General features: G+C 30.8%; 1 protein-coding gene across 4 annotated transcripts in view; it reads right to left on the bottom strand.

Moving 5' to 3' along the window:
• The window catches only part of LOC108906214, an 80,344-nt gene that overhangs the window by 28,951 nt on the left and 25,707 nt on the right, over positions 1–25,686 (bottom strand). For 2 of the 4 annotated variants that reach the window (XM_023454811.1, XM_023454812.1), the window contains exon 2: positions 9,790–10,235. The exons of 1 other annotated variant lie outside the window; for it this stretch is intronic. In XM_023454811.1, the coding sequence (XP_023310579.1) occupies positions 9,790–9,809 (20 nt within the window). In that variant the 5' untranslated portion in view covers positions 9,810–10,235. Of the gene's footprint in view, positions 1–9,703; positions 9,753–9,789; positions 10,236–25,686 lie in introns of those variants that run through there. One more of the 4 variants, XM_018709427.2, reaches the window with a different exon arrangement.

Genomic DNA, 25,686 nt, shown 5'->3' with positions numbered 1-25,686 from the left:
GATCTGCACTATTTAGGATCGTAGTATCATCCGCAAAGAGGATAAACTTGGAAATGCTATCACAATTTGATATATCGTTTATATGAATGAGAAACAGTACAGGTCCAAGGACAGATCCTTGTGGGACTCCGTAATTCATGGTTAAGCATGAAGATTTACTTCCATTAAAAGAGACAAATTGAGATCTGTAATATATTACACATAATATAATACACCATCAAAAATTTTAGTTACACTTCGAATGAATATCACTCTTTTACAGCGAATTCTTTTTAAAAGAATTTACCAAGCTAATACCGTAAGTTTTGAAGTAAAATTAAATCGATTTTCGCATTTCTCGTCAAAAATATTGTTCGTATTTTCAAAGCTGCATATTTTCTAAAATAATGAATCAATTTTCAAAAAGTAAGAATCGATGTATAGAGAATTAAAAGCCCTTTCTAATGACCCCCCACTTGACCCCCATTCCCATTTGAAAAAATTTAGGGGATAGCACCCCCACTTAGGGGGTTGAAGATTTTGCTATGCTTTATGCGCCAAAAGTTGTCCCCCTCAGAAGCAAACTTTACCTGTTTTTGGAATTTGCCGAAAAGTTCTTTACTACCCTGTAATGCCTTGCGGTACGTTTTCGATGGGCTACCCTGTATGGTATTGCGGACAATTTTCTCTGAAAATTACCTAAGATAAATTACTTATAAGGTAAGGTTACCTTCTAAAATATATTACTTTTTAAAATCTTAATTATCATCTCAGATTTCTAATTGTTTGTAATTCTTCATATCAGTTCTTATAGCAAAAAAACACTTTCAAAGAAATAAATCTTCCTACTTAGGTGAATCATAGAAATTTCATCGCAACTATGCCTGTATTCTAATCCCTAAGTCTTAATTGAAAAATTGGAAATCCCCTTTTAATACAATAATATTGTTTGCCTCGAACAACTAAAAATAATTAAATATGAGATATTTTCCCACTCGTTACAAGTGAATTTCCTAAAATACAATGACATTTATTTTCTGGAAATTTGCCTGACTTGAATGTCTATATATAGTGTGAAGTGTTAGTTCCTACTATGATTTATAGTAAAATTAATCTTTTCTTTCGAGAAAAACCTTGAAACAATGATTTAACTATTCGTTTAATTAATTATATCGTCTAGCTGTGGAAATTTGCTAATTCATTCAGGATATTTAATTATTTCTCTTCCCTAGGTTTTTATCATAGCTCCATTCATGGAAAATACTGTATATTTACTTTCTCAATGTCATTGTCATTTGCTGAAGTATACTCACGGTTTTACGAGGAACAGAAAATGCTACACATTTGAGAACCTTCATATGCAAAAATCCATTTATTTTTGTCGCACTATAAATGTTGTATGCGCTATCAAAATTGATTTATATTTATGTTGCACAAATTGTTTGGTTTTGAAATAAAATCGGAGAAGTCAAACATTGTTTTGAGAAAATGACTTTCTGTTTATTTTCACATTAGGGGATTCGTTTATATATCAATAAAGTCTGAAAGTTTGTTCTGGTTTAATTGCATTAAACATTGTTTATAAAGACATATATTTTAATTATGCTAGTTGAATCCTTGTGAAATGAGTAGATAAGTGTTTAAATTATTTATATTGTGTGGATAATTGAGGTCGTAACTTTTTAAATTAATGGTAACAGAAATTATACCAGGATTTTAAAACTGTCAGATTGTAATGCAAATAAAAGGTGTTAGGAAACAAATTGCGACGTTAGCTGATGTTCAAAATACGTTCTTGTCTTTCATGAAGTTCGACGGAAATAACATGGTCAATGATTAATGTTAATAGAAGAATAAAATCCTTACTACTTATATTATACCAATTTACTTTGAATTAAGGCCAGCATATTTTCACAAATAAATGAGAAAATCTAAAGTGAATATTCTCCCTTGAGACATTTTTGTAAGGAAAAACTTTGGTTTGTCAGGATTTATTATAAAATTTATATAAACGTCTTAAAAAGGTATTTTTATAGGAAAACATGAAGCATAGGGTATTATGGAATAGACTGTAATAAAAAGTATCGTACAATTCCTCCAACCAATTTTCCATGGTAACCTGTTATTATGGAATGTTCAAGTAAAATTTCCATGGCAACAGTTTACCATGGAAAGTTCGAGCAATTTTACCATACTTTTTATTACACTGTATATAGAGTTGTGTGAAATATTAACTATGAGAAAATAGCAAATTAACTTATCGATTAAGAGTAAAATGCAAAATTACATAAACATGATTGTTGTATGAATCTTTATTTTTTAAATGAAACTAATTAAAAAACACCTGTAGCTACTAATATAGGATAACACTTAACATTGAGAAAATAATAAAACATCTTATTGATCTGTCAAAAATCTCCTAATCTCTATTATTTAAATAAAATTAATCAAAAAACTAATTAAAAAATACCTTTAGCTACTAATATGGAATAACACTGTATTTTACCATTTTAACATAGAAACATATTCCATATTAATCTTCAATTTTTTAAAACCAGTGAGAGTTATATATTACTTCGCGAGTGAAAGCAATAAAGATACGGAGTAGTCAAATTACTGAATACATTTTCACTCAATATTGAGCATTTTGATAATTTTACTAATTTGTGATAACATTTGAACTAAAACTGAATACTTTCACTCAAATATTGGTACCAATTAAATAAATTCTGCATATAAACTCGTATTTGGTGTACTTGTAGCTCAATCGGAGTAAATGTCCTCATTATTGAATATCCCCATCCCATTCTACGGTTGTCGTGCGTTGTCTTTGACTATTCCCTTCTTCCCCCACCCCATTCACTCACTTCTGTTGCAATAGTTTCACATGTGTACAGAAATCTATATATTATTGAGTAAAATTGAGTGAATTTGAAATTTTTTTAGAGAATATTTTTCCTTGTCTAGTCACTAAATTATTGATAAAAGATAAAATAAAGTTCCATAATACTCATCTTATTCTACAGCAGATACCCAAAAAACAAAAAACACAATACCAAGGAAAATCTATCAATGACCTTTTTCTTTATGTGGTATTTCTAAGGCCTATTTAACAGAAACTATATTTTAATTGTTGAATTATACCTAGTACTTATAACCCTGTGAGAAAAGACGATAGAATACTTTTATTTTTATGCATTTCATTTAAATCGGACAAAATTTTGAGCATTGAAATTGAATATAAAATTATATATAAGTAGAAAAAATAGTATTTCCAACCCGAAATGAAATATAATAATATACATATATTATAATATAAAAGATGACATTTGAATTATTATACCTGTTGTAAAATATACTAAGTCGAACATCTGTAAGAAAATAAAATCGAAAATGTAGATACACCAAAAGGTTAAAATAATGTCTCTGTGCTGATTACTACTTGTATGCAGTCCTCATCCGATCTTATTGTCAAATTTAGATCCCAGCTTCGAAATTTGTGTCATTAACACCGTTTGACCTAGTTTTTATTTATACTTCAAAATTTTCAAGTTCAGTTAGGTTTATCACAAATATTTTATCACTGCGGATGTCAAGCGTTTGAAAATGTTTTTTTACTCTTTAATTGGCATATAACGCTGTAGATTAAGTATAGCCCTCATCTGGAGGAACTGCTCACATGCTAATTCACAGGAAATGGTATAAAAATAACATTCACTGACAACTTATATTCTAATACAAGTGAATAGTTCGAATTTGAACTTTCAAATTTAGGAGAAGTAAAGATTTTACATAACGTTAAAAGCCATTTCTTTAAAATAAAAATTTCCAGTAAAATAGAACTAAAATAGAATTATGTGCATCTTTCATTTTGTTTTGTTTAATACCGTTTCTTGAAGGTTTCTAAGGTTTAATATGGCGATTAACATTATATATTATATCTAAATTAAACAAAATGTGGTAGTCAGTATCTTAATTAATTAGTAAAAATAATAAAATAAATAAACTGTAAATTATATAAATTTAAAAATTTTATTAAATTAAATAAATATAATATACAAAAATGCAATGCTGATTTGCTTTCTACAAACAATAACAAAATGTGTATTCGAAAGTTATACAAAAAATATATAAAAACAGAAATTAACGATTTAATTCCATATGACGTATGAGTTTGTAGACGTCTGTTAAAAATACTGAGTGTTTATATAATCATCTTTTTAACATCAGCATGATTTTTAATGATTACAAAATATCAAAAATTATCATTTTATATTGCTACCATATTGAATATTAAATGTAAAGTAAATTATAGGCGTTAATTTTGCTCTACACGAAGATTAACATATTTATATCTTTGTTTCGTAAAGTAGGTACGCATCTCCTGTCAAGGTCAATGCAATATAACATATTTTTTTTAGCAAATCATTAACTTGATATCAAAAAAATGCTTAAAATCAGATCGATAATGCACAGACATATTTTTCAATCATAAGCAATATGTACAACACAAAATGTAAAATATTTTCCCAAATTTTAATACTACAATAAGCTAATTATATTTCGCATTGTCATTATGAGAGAACAGCATTGAATATCATATTCATCTTAAATAATTAATTACTTGTTAAGGTTTTCAAGACCTAATATTATAAAACACTCAACTGCTCAAAAGCTAAAAATAAACAATCGATCATAAAAACTACTTAAATAAACGCTTTCCGTAAAAATAACACTATTTGTTATTTCTTTCGGGCGTACAATAGATTAGAAATGTATTCCTTTTACAGCGTGTTTTCAAATTATAATGCACGTTTGTAGAAGGAAATATAAGATGTTACTTAAATATTACTTTTTTATGAAAATTAAAAAACAGTGTGTCTGTCTGTAACAGTTCCTTTATTGTCCTCACAAACTATAGCTCATAGCGATATTCAACAAGAGCCTCTTTTTGCACAAAAAAAATACCTACTTTTTCAAATTTTTTCTGACAAAATTTAAATATTAATGGACATAAAAAGTTAGGATAATGGGGTATGAACCAACTACGCTAACGCAAACTATCATTCTACGTGTTTAATCCGTACAATTATACCAGTCAGGTTTAGGTTTAAAAGTAAAGGGTTTGTACAATAAATGATTGACCTTTTCTTTATTGAATTTTGGAACACTTATTTAGGAACTCCCTGTATATTTGTGTACAATGACTCACAATACTAGAAGATATATCCGTGAATCATAGATACAAATCACTCACTTAAAAGTCGGTCATAGCGTGGCTACTGGCCAGTTCATTTTTTGATAAATAAAGCTGTCGACACTAAATATAAATAGGGAGTATGTTTGATAAGTTGATGAAATAGGCAGAAATACCCATTTTTATTTATAAATTTCAAATCAAAAGCTTTAGTAGACACTGAGTAATCGTCAGCAGTTTAAAAAAAGTTTTTTGAAATGTTTAGTTTTGTGACAGTTTTACAAAAAAAAAGAAAAATTGCCCACGTTACTGAAAAATTTATGAATAAGTACTGCCGAAAACAATATTTGCCTGTTCAAAGAACACTGAGAGTAAATTGGCAATGAAAATTATATAAATATTATTTTTATATACATTAAATTAAATTAAATCAAAGCCGAGACAGAAAATAAAATAAATATAAGTCGTATATTTTTTTAAGTCTATAACCACAGCACTAAATAATACATTTTCAATTTATTTGTGCTATTATGGAATAACTATGAAAATTTTGCTAACCATCGAATATTATTCGATATTAAAAAAATGCGAATGCGTAAATTATTATTAAAAAAATAGACCACCATTAATTAAAACGCATGAACACTTATTATATTTGCAATTTAGGTACCTATGTCAAAGATTGTCCCCCTCCGAAGCAAAATCGCCCTATTCATCATTTTTCCAAAACACATTTTTCTCGGAGATATTAATGCTGTTTTGTTTTCGTCGATGCACTTTGTATATTTAGATGTTTCTTTATTATACAGGGTATAACATTACAACGTAACATTACAATGTGTCAGAATGAAAGAACCCTCTTCTTCCAAATTTAAGAATATTTTCTTATACCTATAAACATTTATTTCAACTGAAACCTTCGTTTTAAAGATGGAGAATGTTGTTTTTAAAGAAAATACATCTATATACAGGGTGTTAATTAAGTATGTACAATAAATTCAACAGACGATTATTTGCGGGATTTTAAGACATAAAGTTCATATAAAAATTGGTCCGCAGATGCTTCGTTTTCAAGATACAGGGTGTTAAACTTAAAAAAAAACTCTTTCGTAAATATCTGAAACACCCTTTACCCAATTTTGTTGTAATTTGGCAGTGTTATTTGTAGTGTTAACCGTAACTTGATTAGATTTGTCAAGTCCAGTGGCGTTCCGAGCGGTATCATAATGAATATTTTTAATAATGTTTCTTGTGCGGTCCAGGGATATGCAATTAAGTGGATTTTATTTTTTTTCTCCAACACTTAATCAAGATACGAAAAATATTCAAGAGATAAAAAAGTTGTATTTTTAGTTGTTTAATCCAAAAAAAATATATAAAAATTACAAAAAAGTCAGCGGCGTACATTTTTTTTGAGAAAAATATTCATTAGGTACCGCTCAGGACACTACTGGACTTAATAGATCTAATCAAGTTAGGGTTAAATTAGCCCCTTAACGCTACAAGTAACACTGCCAAATTACAACAAAATTGGGTAAAGGGTATTTAAGATATTTACGAAATAGCAATTTTTTTTACAAAAGTTTAACACCCTGTATCTTGAAGCATCTGCGGTCCAATGTTTATATGAACTTTTTGTCTTAAAATCACTCAAATAATAGTCTGTTGAATTTATTGTACATACTTAATTAACACCCTGTATATCTACCGAGTAGAAAAAGATATTGAAACGGAATTTTATATTCCACACCGAAGAAAAAGTATTGCTTCTAAGAATCTAGAAGAAAGCTTTATTTTTTTTAGTTTAGTGTCAAATATTATTAGTATATATCCATTGAATAATTGAATAATTCAGTTTCATCATTTACAAAATATTCGTTTTCCAGAATTAATAATTATTTACACACTAAAAATAGTTTGGAGAATATTATGTTGAGCACACAAAAGTACGAATACATTCATGGAAAAGTTAAATATTTGATTTTATACAAGTAATATTAATGATTGAAACGAATAATGTAATAACAAACACTAACATTTACGTCTAGATAATAAACTTATTTCTAAAATTAAATAATACTGTTACTTAATGCGCAAGCGCGAACAGTTAACGAAGTATGTAGGTACCAGTAGAACAGATTCAGCCATTACTGTGTATGCGTGGTGAGAGATGTGAATGTGTAATATTATGGATGGAATGAACAGTTTATTATGAAAATGGAAAAGTGTGTGTTTGAAAAGTCTCACTGCAGTTATATCGAGTCTGAGTCTCTATTAGTCTTGGCGATGGGTAATAAAAATGTGTTTATTCATTTCTGTTTAATTTAAAATTCTTATATTGACAGCGATTTTATAATCACTATTGACTTAGAACTGTATTGTATGATTCATATTAATTAATTAATTTAAAGGCATAGTCTTGTAAATTGGTGATAACAATCAAAAAGAGAAATTTTTTACTCGTTATGTGGACGATAAGGTCGTTACCTTTGGTAAAATTCAATATAAAATATTACATAGATATAGAGTAGGTACTTATAAAATAAAGTCAATGAATAGAGAAACTACTTCTATTATTTTTCATGTTTCATTGGAATTGTTCGAAATAATAGCTGAGGACGTACTGATTTGATATAGGCGCAGAGGGGGATAACTGCTGTGACAGAAGCAGAATTCTGTAAAAAGTACTATTTTCATGGAAATGGAAGGAATTCTATAGTTGCCTTACCATGCGGTATACATGGTACTGTCAAAAGCGGTCAAAAGTGGTTTAAGTGTAAAACTGTTACACACTGAGTTTAATCGCAATGGAACGTCAACGCAAATACTACACTGTAGATGAATCGTAAGATGAAAATGTATGAGCATCAAAATTATAGAATCAGTTATCTACATTTACTGTAGAAATATAACACTAATTATATAACAATCTAGTATCTACGTCATCATATATTGTGTAGGTACTTCATTTTTGTCTAAAAACAAAAAAAAATGACGAAAAATGTGTCACATATTTTAATCAAATCCTTTGAAAAAAAAATTTTATATTTGAGAAACGATTCACTATATGAAATGATGGAGATGGAAATGGGCGTATTCCACAGGTAAAAAACGTCTATTTTTCTGACTATGTTATCACTAAAACAATGATTTCAATAAATCTACTTTTAATAAATATGAAAATAGTGTTCTGTTTGCATAGATATTAAAATTCCTTCATTTTGTTTATTAGTTTCCTCCATATTCGAGAACTTGTTTCTATGTATTTATTTTTCTTTATGTTTTGCGTATGAATTTGTTATTGACGAATATATTTTTTTGAAAGTATATATTTTCTTCTCACGAAATTTTCTTGCATTAAATTAAATAAAAAAACAGATAAATAAGAAATCAAATAAATACCTAGTAAATTAAGGTAGTTTTTCCAGTAATAAACAAAGGTACCAGCCAATTTTTTAATTATTTAGTTTGCTCTAATAAATTTTATCTTTCTTAATTAAATAATTTCAGTATATTAATAAAATAATATTCAATCCGAAAAAATAAAGCTCATCTCAAACCGGAAGCGCAGATATTAAGATACGCTGGTAATATTTTTCTCAAAAGTCACGCCGTTGTGTAATAAAATCAGCATTTTTTAAATTCAAATTTTATTTTGTACACAAATTATTTCTAATGATGCATTACCGTGTTTTGGAAAAAAATAACGATTTATAGGGACAATGCGTTTAAATAAATTTAGAATTATACTGGGCGTTACATAACAATGTATTCAAAAAGAAGGGTGTGTATGCCTCGTCCGAACTTAAAAATATTTTGTATTACATATGCGCTTGAAGTTCTTTTTGAGACACAGATTGTTAAAGTTTTAAAGGCGTGTATTAACAGATTCATCAGAATACAGAGCATAAGAGGATACCTAATAATGGAAAAACTCTGTAAAACTTGCCTCACTAAAAATTAATACCTATATTTCGCTAAATTCTCCTGTCTCTGTTTTTTAATGCAGTCGTGCTTAAAGGCACATAATTACCAACGAATTAATTAAAATATTTTAAATATTTATTTGTTGCAGTATCTACAATAATAAAAATGTACGAGACTGCAAAGTGTAAGTAACGCCTTTGTTGTTTCCTATACTGAGTGTTTATTGCAATAGAGTCTAAATAAAAATAAAATAAAAAAAATGAGTGAGTTTTTGTAATATCAGTTATATTTTCCGCTATAAGTACCTATCACTAATTTATCTAATAGGTACCTAATATTTGTTAACACCTCACCTTAGTCCACTCTTTATAAAGTTTCTGATAAAACTTTATACAATTTACATTTTCTCAATGTCTAAATGCGTAATATTAATATTATAATAAAAAATAATAAACTTTATCTAACTATATTTAAATTGTAAAAATATTTGATGTGCAGTCATTAGCAAATGAATTACACTTTCATTAGTGTGTTATAAAATTAACACAAAACGACGCGTGCCATGAAGGTACCAGAAAAAAAACAAAAAACATACGCTACCTTTTGTATTAGCACACACTAATGGGAACTTAAACTAAATATCTGCCCACCAATACCAAAAACAAATGAAAAACTACTTTACTTACTCCTGACAGCATTTGCACATCGTGTCAAAAAACCGAACTACTGCAGTGACCCGCGATAACCATCCATCACACCGTCGTAGATATTTTATTGTTCGCGAGATAAGATTTCACTGTCACATGTCGATTTAATAATTCACAGATAATTAGCGCTCGCTTCCCAGTCATTAGCCGGTTGGACACACGGCGATCAAGTTGGCGGTGCACCGATTTCCGATCCGCGGCCGTTTTCTCGGTTTCGCATTTAAAAATACCACCGTTACATCACGTTGTCGGCGATGGGGTATCCTCAGGGCGGTCGGTTGTCGGCTTTGTTGGCTGTTTGTCCGCGATTACTTGGTCGGAATTGTTTAACGCTGCTGTACCCTTCTGTCACGCACGATGTTCCTAGCGAGAGTGGTGGAGGGACCGACGCCTTCAGAGCCTTCTATTCAAAATCGGCAGGTGACCTGTTAAAATACACAGTGTAAATTTTCATACAGGATGGGCCAACTAAAGCAAAACAATAATATTCATTCGCCACAGAAATGTTTTCTTCTGAGGCGGACATTTTTTACATACATTTATAACAAATTTGACTCTTGGGGTTGCCACTTAAAAATTTTTAAAAGAGATGATAGATATTTTAATTCTCTACGGTGTCCAAGGAAATAATGTGGTCCTATAACAACCACATATTCCTGAATTAAAACAGTTGAGTTTAGGTTAACTTCTCACAATTAGTCAAAAAATGTTTAATTTAAAAGTTACAGCGTGTTAAAGGTGTTAAACAAAACGTTTCAGCAACCACGTTTAGGTATATAAACTTTTTTTATTCCTTTAAATCGATTGCGCAACTTTGAACGGATTGAATTATACTCTTAGTTTCTTCTTCTGAGTGAACTCATATACAGCGCAAATATATTTTATAAAAATTGAGTCACCGCCTTATAAGAACAAAAAAAAATGATGTACGTTAAACATGGTTGCCTTTCATGGTTTCTCAAATGTAATCAATTTGGTGCCTTATTCTGTTTTTTTTTTAATTTGGGAGAAGCAAATGGAATCTTTTATATTTACTTCTTACTTGAAATCTAGCCATTTTAAGAGAAATTGACAAAAGATGTTTTTTGTGTGAAACTGATAACCCAGTAATTTATACAAAAAAATCGTTGAAAGAGCAATGTTAAAAAACAGACAATTTTGGGCTATCAAAGGAAAAGTATGAAACCTTTATATTTATTCTAATTTTGGGGTGCTAAATGCGAATATGCTATTTATTTTTCCCAAAAACGACGGGAAAACACTCGAAACAACCCCTGTATGAAGGTGAAAAAAAGAATGTACAGGGTCGGAAAGTCCCCATGGTTCATCGGCCATTACGTGAGAGCGATAAAGTTATAGAAATCCGTGCGATAGAGGAAGATAGCTATAATGAAGGTGTCTAATAGTCACCGCCCATTTCGCCCTTCCACAAATAAGAAGTGGATCTTATGTGGATGGATACATAATGTTACTCTTTCACACCCTCACCTCCTATGGATGTTAGTCCAATTAAATGGGCCTTTAAATCGCAATTTTGGTCAATTTGACTGAATTTTTGATATAAGTTAGTTTGAGATATACAAGGTATAGCAAAAGTACCGGAAAGGCAGAATAACTCGGCGGGAGAGCATTTTAAAGAAAAATGTTAAATACAAAAGTTTCAGGATTTCTCCCTGGCTACCCGATAGTGACCTTGACATTAACCTTGACCTTGAAGATCATTTCAAGGTCAAATGTGATTTTTCAAATGGGACCCTATACTTTTGACCCCAGAAATGAAAATAGCGGACAATTTTACGTTCAGATATGACCTTAAGTGACCCCTCCCTTTTGACCTTGGGGCCCCCACAAGGTCAAACTAACAAAAGTACAGGAACGGCAGAATAACTCGGCGGGAGAGCATTTTAGAGAAAAATGTTGACCTTGAAATGATCTTCAAGGTCAAGGTCAATGTCAAGGTCACCATCGGATAGCCAGAGAGAAATCCTGAAACTTTTGTATTTAACATTTTTCTTTAAAATGCTCTCCCGCCGAGTTATTCTGCCGTTCCGGTACTTTTGCTATACGTATAATAACAATAAGTGACAGAGCTGAAAAAACATAAAATAAAGGGGTTTTTCAAGATAACTCAAAAGGGGTAAGAGCTATGAAAAAAAAATTCTTTTAAAGTTTTTGGGGCTTAAATTTTTCCAAAAAAAATGGTTAATTGACTTTTTCTTGTACTATTAAAATTAACAGTTAGTGAGACTAGAAGTTAAAGGATTTCAGAAATTTAAAAATTCATAAGCAGAAAAATTAATGAATTTTATATATTTGTTTTAATCTACTCTAAAAAATGTAAACTATCTTTTCAGAGAAAAAGATATGTTTTTAAATTTTTAATAAAAAAGTTTTAACAATTTCACAAAGCGAATGTGATTTTTTATTTTTACCGTAAAACAAAATTTCGAAAGTAACTTTTCATTATTTTAAATAATCAATCGAATGACAGAAAAAAAAGTGTTAAATCATAAAAGTTAACGATTAAAAAATTGAAATTGTAACTTTTTTATTAAAAATTAAAAAATATACCTATATATTTCTCTGAAAAGAAGTTTACATTTCCTAGAGTAGATTGAAAAAAAATTATAAAATTCATTCATTTTTCAGCTTATGAATTTTTAAATTTCTGAAATCATCCCTTATCTTCTAGCAGCCTAACTCTGTTTATTTTAATGGTACAAGAAAAAGTCAATAGACCATTTTTATGTAGAATTTTATGCTCTACAACTTTTATAAGAAATTTTTTTTCTAGCTCCCTTTTGAGTTGTCTTGAAAAAACCCTTTATTTTATCTTTTTTCACCCCTGACCGGGGGGTTGAAAAAAAATTACTTTCACTTATTGTTATTATATACCTCAAACTATCTTATATATGTAAATAAAATAATATAAAAAATTCAGGCAAGATAACCAAATTGCAATTAATTTAAAGGCCCATTTAATTGGACTAATGTCACTGTTTCAAAGCCTAATTGTTTTTGTATTTGCCGCATATTTTTGCATAGATTGCAACAAAACTAAACCGAAAACCAAACGTAATATACTCATTGCCTTAAAGGATTATAGGAAAAAGGGTAAAACAGAGGTAAAATCGCACCACCGCAGGGGTTTGGATAGGATTAAAGAACAGCGTCTGACAATTAAAAATTATGATAGATACTCAATAATTAAACTATTACTTTGATTGATTCAATATTTGTTTGTTCTAAAAACTGACTTTGAAACAGTTACATACAGCTTTTACCTCCATAGAGGATGCGAGTGTGAAAGGGTGACACTATGTAGTAAAGCACCTTTTTCTCGTTTGAATTACCACCATGACCGCTAAAGAATTTTTTTTGAAAGAAATTGGATTTTATGTCCACAATAGTCCTTTTCACCCCCATAAGAGGTGAAAGGGATAAGGTGAGGAAGGTAGGTTAGAATGGTATTCTTTGTACCGTCTGATTTAAGTTGCTCAACAACTGGTTTATAAATAAATCTTTGTGTAATTATAAATTCTTTTTTCACCTCCATACTGGGGCTGTTTTGACTATGTTCCCGTCGTTTGTGAGAAAAATAAATAGCATATTCGCATTCAGAACCCCAAAATTAGGATAAAAATGCTGGTTTCTTACTTTCCCTTTGATGGTCCAAAATTGCTGTTTTTAACATTGCCATATTTTCTTTTCGACACCACGATTTTCTCTTCCTAATTGTTGGGGGTTTGTTGGTAATCTAAATCCCATCTTGAATCTTGAATTTAAGTGTGAAATTGTTGTTATTAAAAACCTAGCTTATTTACTTTCAACTTTTGACTAAAATTCAAACTTATCAGTAATTTAATTCTCTACAACTTTGGTTACACGCGAAAAATCTTTTAAATCAAGTTTAATATATTTATATGTACTCAAAGAAATATATTCTTGAAACTCATATACTAAAATCCTGAACTAAATAAAATTTCTTAACTGAAAGAAACGTTTTCTTGGTAGAAGATACTTTATTTAGTTCAGAATTATAGTATATGAGCTTCAACAATATATTTCTTTCCGTATATTAAAAAAGGGATCTAATTATTATCTTTATTTAATAAAATTCTCCCGTTATCAATTCCCGAACTATTTGAGAACTGTATGATTTTCCACAACATAAACTCGATTTTTTCTTTTTTAAGGGTAAGACTTTTCTGCACCACCACAAGAACATAATTTCAGACGTGTTTTTCTTTGATATTGTATCATCCGTACTCCTGATCTAGTTGATGCATGACATTGACAATTTATTGATCAATTAATTCATGAAGTCGCTTCATCAAGAAATGGACAAGTGCAATGCACCAAATCTACTATCAAATAACTTCATGAATTTATTCATCAAGTTCTTGACGAATTAGAACATGTTCTAATATTCGTCAATTTCTTCGTGAAGTTCGGAAGTACCAACCCAGATTTCCAGACTCAGATCAGTAATGAGGTTATGTTATTGGAATATGTAAATAATTGTGTGGCGTCGTACTAGTTTTGCATTGTTTTTACTGATTTGTTACTTACAAACACTAATATTTATATAATATGTGTCAAAACGGTACCGCTGTTGTATCACTACAATTATAATATACAATAAGTGGAAAGGTGACATTTTTGAAATTTATTTGCTTTGATTCGTTGGTAAAACCGATTCATCCGTCAAAAATTTGACAAAGTCTGTAGCAGTGTAAAACCACACTATTTACTAATAAATTCGTGAATTCATTCATGAAGAACTTCGTCAATTTATTCATCAATAAATTGTCAATGTAAAACAGCTATTAGGCTTGTTTTGGTTCTGTCAGCGGACAGTCCTAGAACAGTTCAACATAGTTACCCAAGTGTATTGTCAGTATGTCTTGGGTTAGATGTTCTTATGAATGGAATGGTCAACTAATTTGAACCGTCCTAGAACCGTTCTCTGTCGGAACCAAAACAAAGCTTTTGTAATTCACTAAAATCGGAATTACCTTTCTTTTCGTTTTTTTTATATTTGTGAAATCGGAACTAAATAGTTTTTTCCTTTTGAGAAGGCCAAATTCACATTTTTGTCTTTAGGAGTGTCGATGTTAAATGTTCATCAAGCAGCTCTCTAATCAAAGTAACAACGCAAGCTGTAGAGATTTTTATTTCCTACAAGTCAGTTTGTGATTATTTATACGTTAAACTTAAAAATAAACAAGATAATGCTATAATTTAATTTCCTCTCTTTTTTCAGGTTTAATAGAAAAACATCGATCATGAATGAAAAATTATACTCATCAAAATTGTATAAATTTAAATTTCCAACAAGTTTTTATTACTATCATCTTTTATCGAAAGTTGAACGAGATATTTTATAAAAATAATTTCATCCTGAAATTCAACACTGTGGCTGACGAGTCCCATACGATAATTCTGAAATACATTCCTACATAGTATAGTGACCGAGCTGTGACAAATAATTTAGTCGTTAAAAGACGATGCAAATATTTTCAAAAGGGGGCAGAATGCCTCTGGTTTATGAAAGGTTTAAAGATTAGTTTTATTAGATTGGTTTCCTCGCTCTTTGTACTTGTAGCAAATTTGATTCAGATACCTTATATTGGTTCTCAGGTATTAAACACCAATTCGGTAACATTACTATAACATCACTTTCAAATGAAGTATTTTTTGACTTTATTGTTTATATTTTGGGTATTTTACCACCTTTGAAAAAATGTCAACAGATAATGAAATAAACTCTTGCGTCAAGAGTCAATGGTTAATTTTATGAAAATAGTTTTGTCTAACCAAAAATCTCACACTAAAAAAACAACAAACATCACTATACAGGGTGTCACCTAACGAATGTTACATACTTCAAGGGTATAATCTAGAACCCAAATGGTGTCGATTCAACCAAACTTGCTTAAACGAAAAATGTCGCAAAAAAGGGTGTTAAAAGTTTCTTTTTTTATTTCTTGTTTTCTCCGTGGCTCACAACCCAGTAAACTAATTTGAGCAAAATGTGCTGTTGCTTAGTTTTTCTTCATTAAGTATGCGATTATTATATTCCCATCAAGTTAAATAATATAGGGCGTTCATTTTACTACAACCCTTTGTCAATATTCTTCTATAACTTTTTTGTACGTTTAAATTTTTACAGAGAACTATCAGAAATCGGTAGGGAATTTTATTCTACAAAAAAAATGTATATATAAAGGAAAATAATTGTTTCGAAAATCTGAATGTTTTCGTCTTCTCATTTATAATTTTAATAATTTTAAATTATCGACGTCTAGTCTAGTCTCTCTCCAATGCAAAATCCGTTTGTTTTTTCCAAAAAAAATTATTTTCTTCAGAGTAATTAATACCTACTGTTTCATTTTCGCTGGTCCACCTTGTTTATTTCCTGGTTTTTATTTATTTTTCTGTTTCTTAAAAAATGTTTGGAGGAAACAAATAATATTTTACATTTAGTTAATGGCTTTGGCAGTTCTCACTTTAGGTTAGCACAGTTCAACTTATTTCATCTGATCGGGTGTGTAATGACAAAGTGTATATAGTCTGTTTGGAAATGAAAGAAAGTAATAAAACCCCGAGATAAGAACCGGCCATGGGCGTGGTAATATTTCGTTTCAGGTAATTATCGGGTAACACTAATGCTAACAAAAATGACAGGGATTGGAAAATCGACTATCTACAGACTTTTAAAGGAAACAAAAAATGAACAAGATACTGTAAATCCCCCAAAATCATCTACAGGGAGGTCAAAAGTCGTTATAGATGATTTCTTCAAAAATGTCATTCGCAGAAAAGTACACTCATTTTATTTTAAAAAAGAAATACCAACGCTAAACAAAATTTTAAGTGAACTTTCAGAGGACAACGATTTGCCAAAAATCAGTAGAAGCAAATTATGGGCCGTCTTACGAGAGTTGAATTTTTGCTGGGAAAAGCAGAACAGGAAGTCAGTTCTTATCGATAAAGATGAAATTATTTGTTGGCGAAGATCCTACTTAAGATCAATTAGAAAATTCCGTGACGAAGGGAGGAATATTTATTATCTAGACGAAACTTGGGTCAACGAGGGATATACTGTAACAAAAGTATGGCAAGATAAAAATGTAAAAAGTTTTCGACAAGCATTTTTGGATGGACTTTCAACAGGGTTCAAGGCACCTTCAGGTAAAGGGCGAAGATTAATAGTGACACATATAGGTAGTGCCAGTGGTTTTGTAGATGGCGGTTTACTTTTATTTGAATCTAAAAATACAGGTGACTATCACGAAGACATGAACGCAGATGTTTTCGAAGAGTATTTTACACAGATGTTGGATCTTATTCCTCCGGGGTCTGTAATTGTCATGGATAATGCCAGTTACCATTCACGGCAGACCGAGCGGACGCCTACGACTGCTTGGAGGAAAGCCGATATAATTCAATGGTTATCCGGAAAAAACATTTCTTTTGAAACAAATATGGTGAAAAAGGAACTTTTGACACTTGTCAATCTTAATAAAGATCAGAAAAAATATGTTATCGATGAAATGGCAACAAATCGCCAAATAACGGTACTACGGTTACCACCTTATCACTGTGAACTTAACCCAATCGAATTAGTCTGGGCGCAGGTAAAAGGAGATGTAGCGCGAAATAATACGACGTTTAAATTAAGTGACGTGAAAATTTTGTTAAAAAATTCCTTGGAACGAGTAACTGCAGATAACTGGCAAAGATGTATACATCATGTACAAAAAGAAGAGGAGAAAATGTGGGAACTCGATAATTTAATTGACGTTACTGTGGAACCTATCGTTATCAATCTAGGAGACGAAGATAATTCATCAGAATATTCAGAGGATGAATTTTAATATACCTACTTTTTTATTTTCTTTATTGTACATTTATACAACACTACATTTACTCACCATAATTTGAATTTTCAAAATACATATATTTTTGTGTGGAATAAAAGTCTATTCATTAAATTTAAATAAATATTTTGATAATAATATTGAATAATTTTATTTGAATTACTAAAAACCCTCTTAACCCGGTTATGATGCTTAAAGTAGCCTCATGTTTTGAAATGCTGTTTTTATATTGTTTACTTATAAGAGAAATGGACCGAGAAATTGAAGCGGCATAGACAAAGACGGATTGTCGGGGATTAAATTTTAGCTACCTGCTACAATTTAGTACAACCCGGTCACACAAAGTTTTTTTAAAAGTACACCTCATCTATACCGATAATACATAATATAAAAATATTGAATATAAGCACCAGTACTACATTTATTTACGATTTGCATACATAATAAGCTTTTATTACTCTCTTTCATTTCTAAACAGACTTATAAGTGGTCCGCGAGACTCATTTCGTTATCGGAACTCAATGAGTAAACGTTGTACATACCTACCTATTGGTAAAAAGTAAAGTAATTCTTGCAAAAGTCTCCAACATTTTATATATAGTGCGGGCTCTCTCAAGTTTGCGCAATGCACCAATCAGATGAAATTGATTAAACCGTGAATCCACTATAAGACAATTTATTGACGCGTTCGTTAAAAGAATTTCACTTATTAGTTTTTTCTAAAAATTTACGCATAAATAATGTCGACCGTGTCCTAAATACCATTCACTAAAAATGTTTTGCACAGGAAGTTATCAATTCTTCATTTTAAATGTAATGGTATACCTACTTTTTCGCGATTATATTTGGATTCTATCAGTTATTTAATGAGGACGCCATTAAGTTTTGCGTTAATAATTCAACTTCGAGTAATTTTTTTAACTACTCTGCCCTGTCTCGCATTGAATTACACCCTTAGTACCTAGTAAATAGCTAAGATCATTCCTCAGGAAAATCACCAGACATGAATTTCAAACTTATTAGTTTTCATCAGTATGTCGTAGTTGAGAGCATGAATGATTTAGCTATTTTGATATCTATCTATCGTGTTTTGAGTATGAGTAAAACAAGTAAGTAATTTCAGAGTGCTACAGTTTCGTTGACATTTCTTAGAAAAGTTTTGGTTTTAAACATATTCATAGTAAGTACTTTGAAATATCTTATGTATCCTTTATTAGAGACGAAGAAATAATGATGACGGCGGAAGAATCCTTATATTCTATATTGATAGCTTTAATACATCCCAGTTAACTATAGGGTGCACATAATTGAACTTGTTATGCAAATTAAAATATATATCAAACTTAGAAACATATACAGGGTGATTCACAACTTATCCAAAAAAATTTGGGAATAGATGCGGCATGAGAACTGAGTCGTAAAATATCGTAAAACAATTTTTGTAAAATCCTTATAGTTTCCGAGAAAAAAAATTATTGAAGTTGCAGTACTTTCAACCATTACATCGCTGGACAACTGTAGTCTCTAGCGTCATTCGCAATACACGTCAAGAGCCACATGGCCTCAGCGACTACGAATACTGAAATCTGATTTTACAATCGTCGTTGCGATAGTGTTTACAATAGTTTTTTAGTAGTTAGTGTCAAAAATGGCTTACATGTATAGCAACTCGGAATTGTTTTAATTTATGATGAAGCAAGACAACATTTGTATTATAGTGAAACATTTATGTTATGGCGAAACAGGACAACATTTATTAGTTAATTCGTAGAATCTGAGTAAGACGGGCCCAAATGTGTTTACATGTCGGTGGACAAAATTTTGAACAGTTGTTGTAACATCAGGTACTTATGTCAAATTATTTTATTAAGTAAAACCATAAATTAATTTGATTATCTAATAATAACAGTAGCGGCAAATGAAGTTGAATTTGCTGATATAAAATAGGTGTTATAAAATTCTATTTATTTCTTTCCTTGCGAAATTCCAATAAGATCCACTTCTTATTTGTGGAAGGGCGAAATGGGCGGTGATTATTCAGGCCTTCATGGCCTTCATTATAGCCATCTTTCTCTATCGCACGGATTTCTATGACTTACTTTATCGCTCTCACGTAACGGCCGATGAACCATGTGGACTTTCCCACCCTGTATAATCATGCCATAAAGATCCCCGCTTGCTGTTTCCTATTGGTTCTTTCCGTATTCCTGTAATGGCGACTAACCATTAGTTCTGGGTCACCCTGTATAATCCTAAATATGAATTTTCGTGATGATGACAATTAGATAATGCTATGATTATATTATACATTATTATTAATAATTGTTATCTTAATATCTTTTAATTGTGATATTAGATCTACGTAAAACTTATCTGCTATATTGAATCAAAAGTTTCAAAGGCCATAAATATCGATACATTTAGAATTTTTGTATACTTAAAATAAGTAATTATATGATTACTTCTTATATGCCAAATTTCAGATTCCTAAAACAATCAGTCTAGTACGAACTCCTAAATGTATTTCTTTCTACATATTTGCATTGCAAACCAGTTTCAACTAGATAAGAAATAATCTAATAATTCTATACGTAATTGATACAGGTACTTGTTTTTCAATTTGATAATATTTTAACTCGCAAATATTATCTTGAACAAAAAAATCTGAAAGTTTAGTTGCAAATACTATTTCTTCCACTAACTGCTGTACTTATATGACTCTCTATTAAGTACTAAAAGCATATATTTACGTCTACCTTTGTATGTAAACTTTTCAATCTAAGCTCCTGTACTAAAGTTAGTTAGCACAGTAGTAGGTAATAATTATAATAATTGATATGCTTTTCAAACTGATATCAAGTTGCTGGTTTTCTCATACGTACTTTACATTTGAAATTATGAATAATTTATATTTTGAAATGATCTATACCCACTTAACAGCCGAAATTTACATGCAGACACACACCTGGCAGTAGAGATTAGCTAAATGAATCGTAAATCTCTACTCAGCTGGCTGCTGCTTACATCGTGACAATTTTAAATAATGGACTGATAAGTTGAACATATTACGTTAATCGAAAGGAATAATTTGTTTTTAGATAGGAGAGAGCGGGGAACTGATCAAATTTTAAATATTGTATGTATATAGGTGCAACTTGCCACTGTAGAGAAAAAAGATCGATGTGTTGTAAATAAAAAATGAATCAGAAATATTTTGAAACGGTGCAGTTTGATAAAAAAATTACCTAAATTACTAAAATATATTGTAACAGGTAATGCCAGAAAGGTTTTTATGTGTTTTTAAGATCCCCTAAAGATTTAACAATGGAAGCGGAATACCTACACTATACAGGTATATTTTTTAATAAAGCAAACATTTCCTCAAGAACATGTGGAAGGTATTTATGTTTTCTTAGAGCAAGCAAGAGCTAAAGCGTTCAGAAAATAATATATAGGGGATAAAACCGTGCCGCCAAAAACATATTTTTTTATAACTTCAAAATGGTTATGACATCCAAATGGCGTGGGTCTTTATTTGACCCATCAGGCTTTATGTATTTTGACGTGTTGAATCCGAATATGATATTCGTTTAGCTCAAACACCCTCAAAATTTTAAGTAATTAGCACAAAATAGTGAAAAATCGCCGAAATCACGTGTGGCCCCAAAAATTCACAAAATTTGTTCTAAACTTGATCAAGTGGGTTTCCTATGTATTTTGATGTGCCGAATCCAAATTTGAGGTCTTTTAAGCTGCATCCACTCCAGGTTTTGTAAAAATCACAAAATAATAGCGAAATCACCAAAAATAGCAAAAAATCGCCAAAAATCACGTTGGTGAGCGCAAAAAATTGGAAAATATTCTTTCTGACTTTGATCAATTGTGTTTCTTATTTATTTTGATGCGCTGAATTTGAGTCTGAAGTCTATTAGTGGCGTCCCTGCACAGATTTTGCAAAAAAACGCAAAAAAATATCTGAAAATGGCAAAAAATCATATTAATGAAAGTGAGAGAATTTAGAAAGAGGTTTTCTAGATTTGATCAAGTGTTCTTCTCATAAATTTTGTCGTCGAATTTGAATCTAAAGTCTGTTGAGCCTCAGTACCCAAATATTTTGTAAAAATCGCAAAATATCGCAAAAAAAATGGAAATTGTGAATCCCAAAAAGCTTTGAATAAATCTCACGGATAAGAATTAGGTACTTCCAAATAAATTCGGCTGACCAAGCCAGGCTCTTTTGATGTTGCTCTTACACTTTTCTTCTCTTGGAGCGAACTTTTTCTCTTCGAATGACCTTTATTGCTGTTCCGTCTATTCTGATTCGTTTCACTCTTTGTGTCAAAAATTTGCCATCATGTTGATATCCTATCTTCCTTGGTAACGATTCTCCATTTTATTTCTGTCTTGATGGATCTTTCTCAGTATCATTCATCCTTGTAATAAAATTTTCGTTTCAAAATAGAGTACGGATTTGAGGGCCATCAAAAATACCTTCTTTCAATTTCGCATCGCTTGTCGCTGAAAACTTCTTTCCTAAATATTGAAAACAGTCACCGTCTATGTCCAGAACTTTGACAAACGTCTTCATAGGACCAAGCTTGAGATGAAGAAAAAATACTTCGCTACAAAAAACAAAAATGTAAGAGCAATAAGTCGAATTTATTTGGAAGTAGTTCATATCCATGACATTTATTCAAGATTTTTTGGTAATCACGATTTCCATTTTTTGCGATAGTTTGCGATTTTTGATGAGGCTCAACAGACTTTAGATTCAAATTCGACTCTCTAAATTTTTTTACAAAATGTGTGGGGGGGGGGCAACTCATAAACTTCAGACTCGAATTCGGCGTATTAAAATACAAAAGCAATACACTTGATCAAGGTCAGAAAAAATTATTTTTCGATTTTTTTTGCGCTCACTAACATGATTTTTGGCGATTTTTTGTTATTTTTGGTGATTTTTCGCTATTATTTTACGATTTTTGCAAAATTTGGATTTGCAAAATACATAAGAATCCCACTTGATCAAGTTTAGAACAAATTTTCGGCGATTTTTCACTATTTTATGCCAATTACTCAATTGGGGGTGTTTGAGCTAAATGGACCACAGATTCGGATTCAGTACGTTAAAATACATAAAGCCTATTGGGTCAGATCAAAGGTATAGACCACTTTTTGTATTTTGTGTGCCGGTGTAATCAATTACATTCACAATTATTGTGAAGATTCAGGCGTAACCAACAACTTTTTTATCTAAAAAAGTTGCATGCGTATTGTTCAATCCTGATAATTTACCGTTTTTGGAGAGAATTGTCAATATACGTTTTCTTACACATTAAAATGGTGTACTTCGAAAATAAAAAATGTCATGGATTGCTTTCAAATTTTGTTGATACGTTTGCCAATTAAAATAAGGAATAACGTTGAAAATAAATTTGCTGCCAAAATCCATTCCTTCCCAAATAAGGGTTTCCACATCTTTGTTAACTTTCAATTTGTAATTGGTCTTACAATTAAACAGATGCTAAAGAATTCTTCATTCTTCTTACTGTTTTATTTTAATTGGTATGACGTATTGTAAACAATCCGTAACAATTTGATTTGTGATGAGTATCTTCAACGTGCATGAAAACGTATAGGGTCAATGTTCCGAAAACAATGCGGATTGCAACTATTGATGATGATCTCGAGAATAGCGTGAATAGAATTCTTTTTAGATAAAAAAAAATCAATTTTCTATCATCTCATTTTGGAATTATTTAAGAAAATAAGTTTTTGGGAGCATGCATATTCAATTAAGCGTTTTTTGGACCAATACGAAACATTTTTTTTAATCAGAATGTCTATTCCTTGCTTTAATTCATTTTAGGATACCCTGTATATGTCGCGTCAGATGTTACATATCGAAATTAAAGTTTGTATTTATTCAATCAATGATGAAATGTAGTATGAAAGTTTTGAGGCCGACATTTGTCTTCTAAATTGAATTTCCGTTGATGAATATATCATTACACAAATAAATACTTGTGTTACTAACTTCACCTTAAAACTGTATTATATAATCATTTATGCAATATAATCTGCAAAATTATATTTTATTCTTTTCTAAAAACCTATCCTAATCGACCTAACCGAAATAAAATAATTTTAAAAATTGAAAAGCAAGATATTTCTCCACTTTCCCCTATTGTTACGTAACACAATAATTGTAAGACAATACAAAAGAGATAGAAACCAGTTTTTTTTAATTTCTAAACCGTCATTATACCTGAAACAGATTATGACTTTGAAATACTTCGAAAAGGATTGTTCAAAGAGTTCAATAACTTATAACAATTATTATTATTTTTAGGTTATTAACCGCTACAACACATTAAATATTGTTTTTTGTAATATAGACTACTTTTTTTGTTGAATTAGCTGAAATGTTCATTTCATTTTTTCTTATAAACCAACAAACAAAATAATTATTAGTTTTTTTATTTTATTTTCAAGGTTATATAATTAACTAAATAAATTCAAAAATTTTTCGATAAAATAGTACTTAACAGATGAACAATGTTCTTGATACAAAAAATACACAAAAGATATGTAACCTTATAGACAATATTCTTAAATGATGATATTAAGAGGAACAACTACTCCATGGACTGGCTACATACCACAATTAGCATTAAATTATACCAACAATATCTAGAAAACAGCTAGTAATTAATAATTATTATCAATTCTAGTTGGGGCATATGACTCATAGAGTAGTTTTGCTTCCCGCCATATTATCTTAATAAGTTAATAATATTGTCTATGAGATTATATATCTTTTGCATAGGTATCTACATTTTTGAAATCGAAGAACATTGTTTGATTTCATATGATCTTTTTTGATTTTTTTTAAATTTATTTGATTAGCTTAACATGGAGCACATCCACAAAGTAAGTCTACTGAGGTTCTGATGCTCTGTGGTTTTTGTTTTCGACAATGTTGACGACACTGCATTCAAGGCAAAACGCGCTCATTTGTCTCAGTCAGTTGAGAACTGTTGTTGTAGTAGCGTATTGAAATGAGTGCCGCTATTGCGAATCTCGCCAGTTGCGAGGTGAGGAGCATAATCCGGTTTCTTTTTGCAAAGGGAAAGGCACCGTTCCAGATTTTTAACGAAATCAAAACTGGTTATGGGGTTGGTGTGATGAATCGTACTAATGTGTACAAGTGGTGTGGTGAGTATAAAGCTAGCAGAACAAATGTTCGTGATGAACAAAGAAGCGAGCGTCCCTCAATCGTGAACGATGAGATGGTGAACAACATCGAAGAAATGTCTTCGTGGCGACCGTCGCCGCCGTCGCGTCGATTGACTTTGGAGAGATGAACAAAAATCTTCAGATCACTTCTGTATGAAATCATTACTTAAACACTTGGTTATCGAATATTGTGTACGAAATGTGTACCAAAACAGCTCACGGATCAACACAAAGCCAACAGAACCGCATCACGGGAATTTCTAGAAGGTGAACAATTCCTTTATTGTATTGTGACTGGTGAAGAAACGTGGGTGGGCCACCACATCCCTGACATCAAAAAAATCAAAACCGTTGTTATGGCACGAAACATCATGGCAACTGTGTTTTGGGAACGTAAAGGGATTCTTCTCACTGACTTTTTATCACAGGGGGAAACAATTAATGCCGCGCGGTGCTGTGAAATCCTAAAACACTACGGAGGGCGATAGACAAAAGAAGGGGAATGTTAACGAAGGAAATGTGCTTGTTGCATAACAATGTACTTCCCCACATAGCCAACGCTACAAAGCAACTCTTGAATTTATTCCGTTGGAACATCATCAACCACCCCACTTACACCTCTGACCTGACACCTTCTGATTTTCATCTTTTTTCTCTGAAGATGCTTATGGGTAAAAAAGATTATCTATCGAAGATGAGGTCCACAGTGCCAGCCGTGAAATAATGGGCCCAAAAGGAGGTGGAAGACTTT

The sequence above is a fragment of the Anoplophora glabripennis genome, unplaced genomic scaffold (assembly GCF_000390285.2).
Source record: "Anoplophora glabripennis isolate ALB-LARVAE unplaced genomic scaffold, Agla_2.0 scaffold390, whole genome shotgun sequence".
Lineage (NCBI taxonomy): Eukaryota > Metazoa > Arthropoda > Insecta > Coleoptera > Cerambycidae > Anoplophora > Anoplophora glabripennis.
The sequence above is the reverse complement of the archived record's forward strand: the minus strand, read 5'-3'. Positions and strand labels throughout refer to the sequence as shown.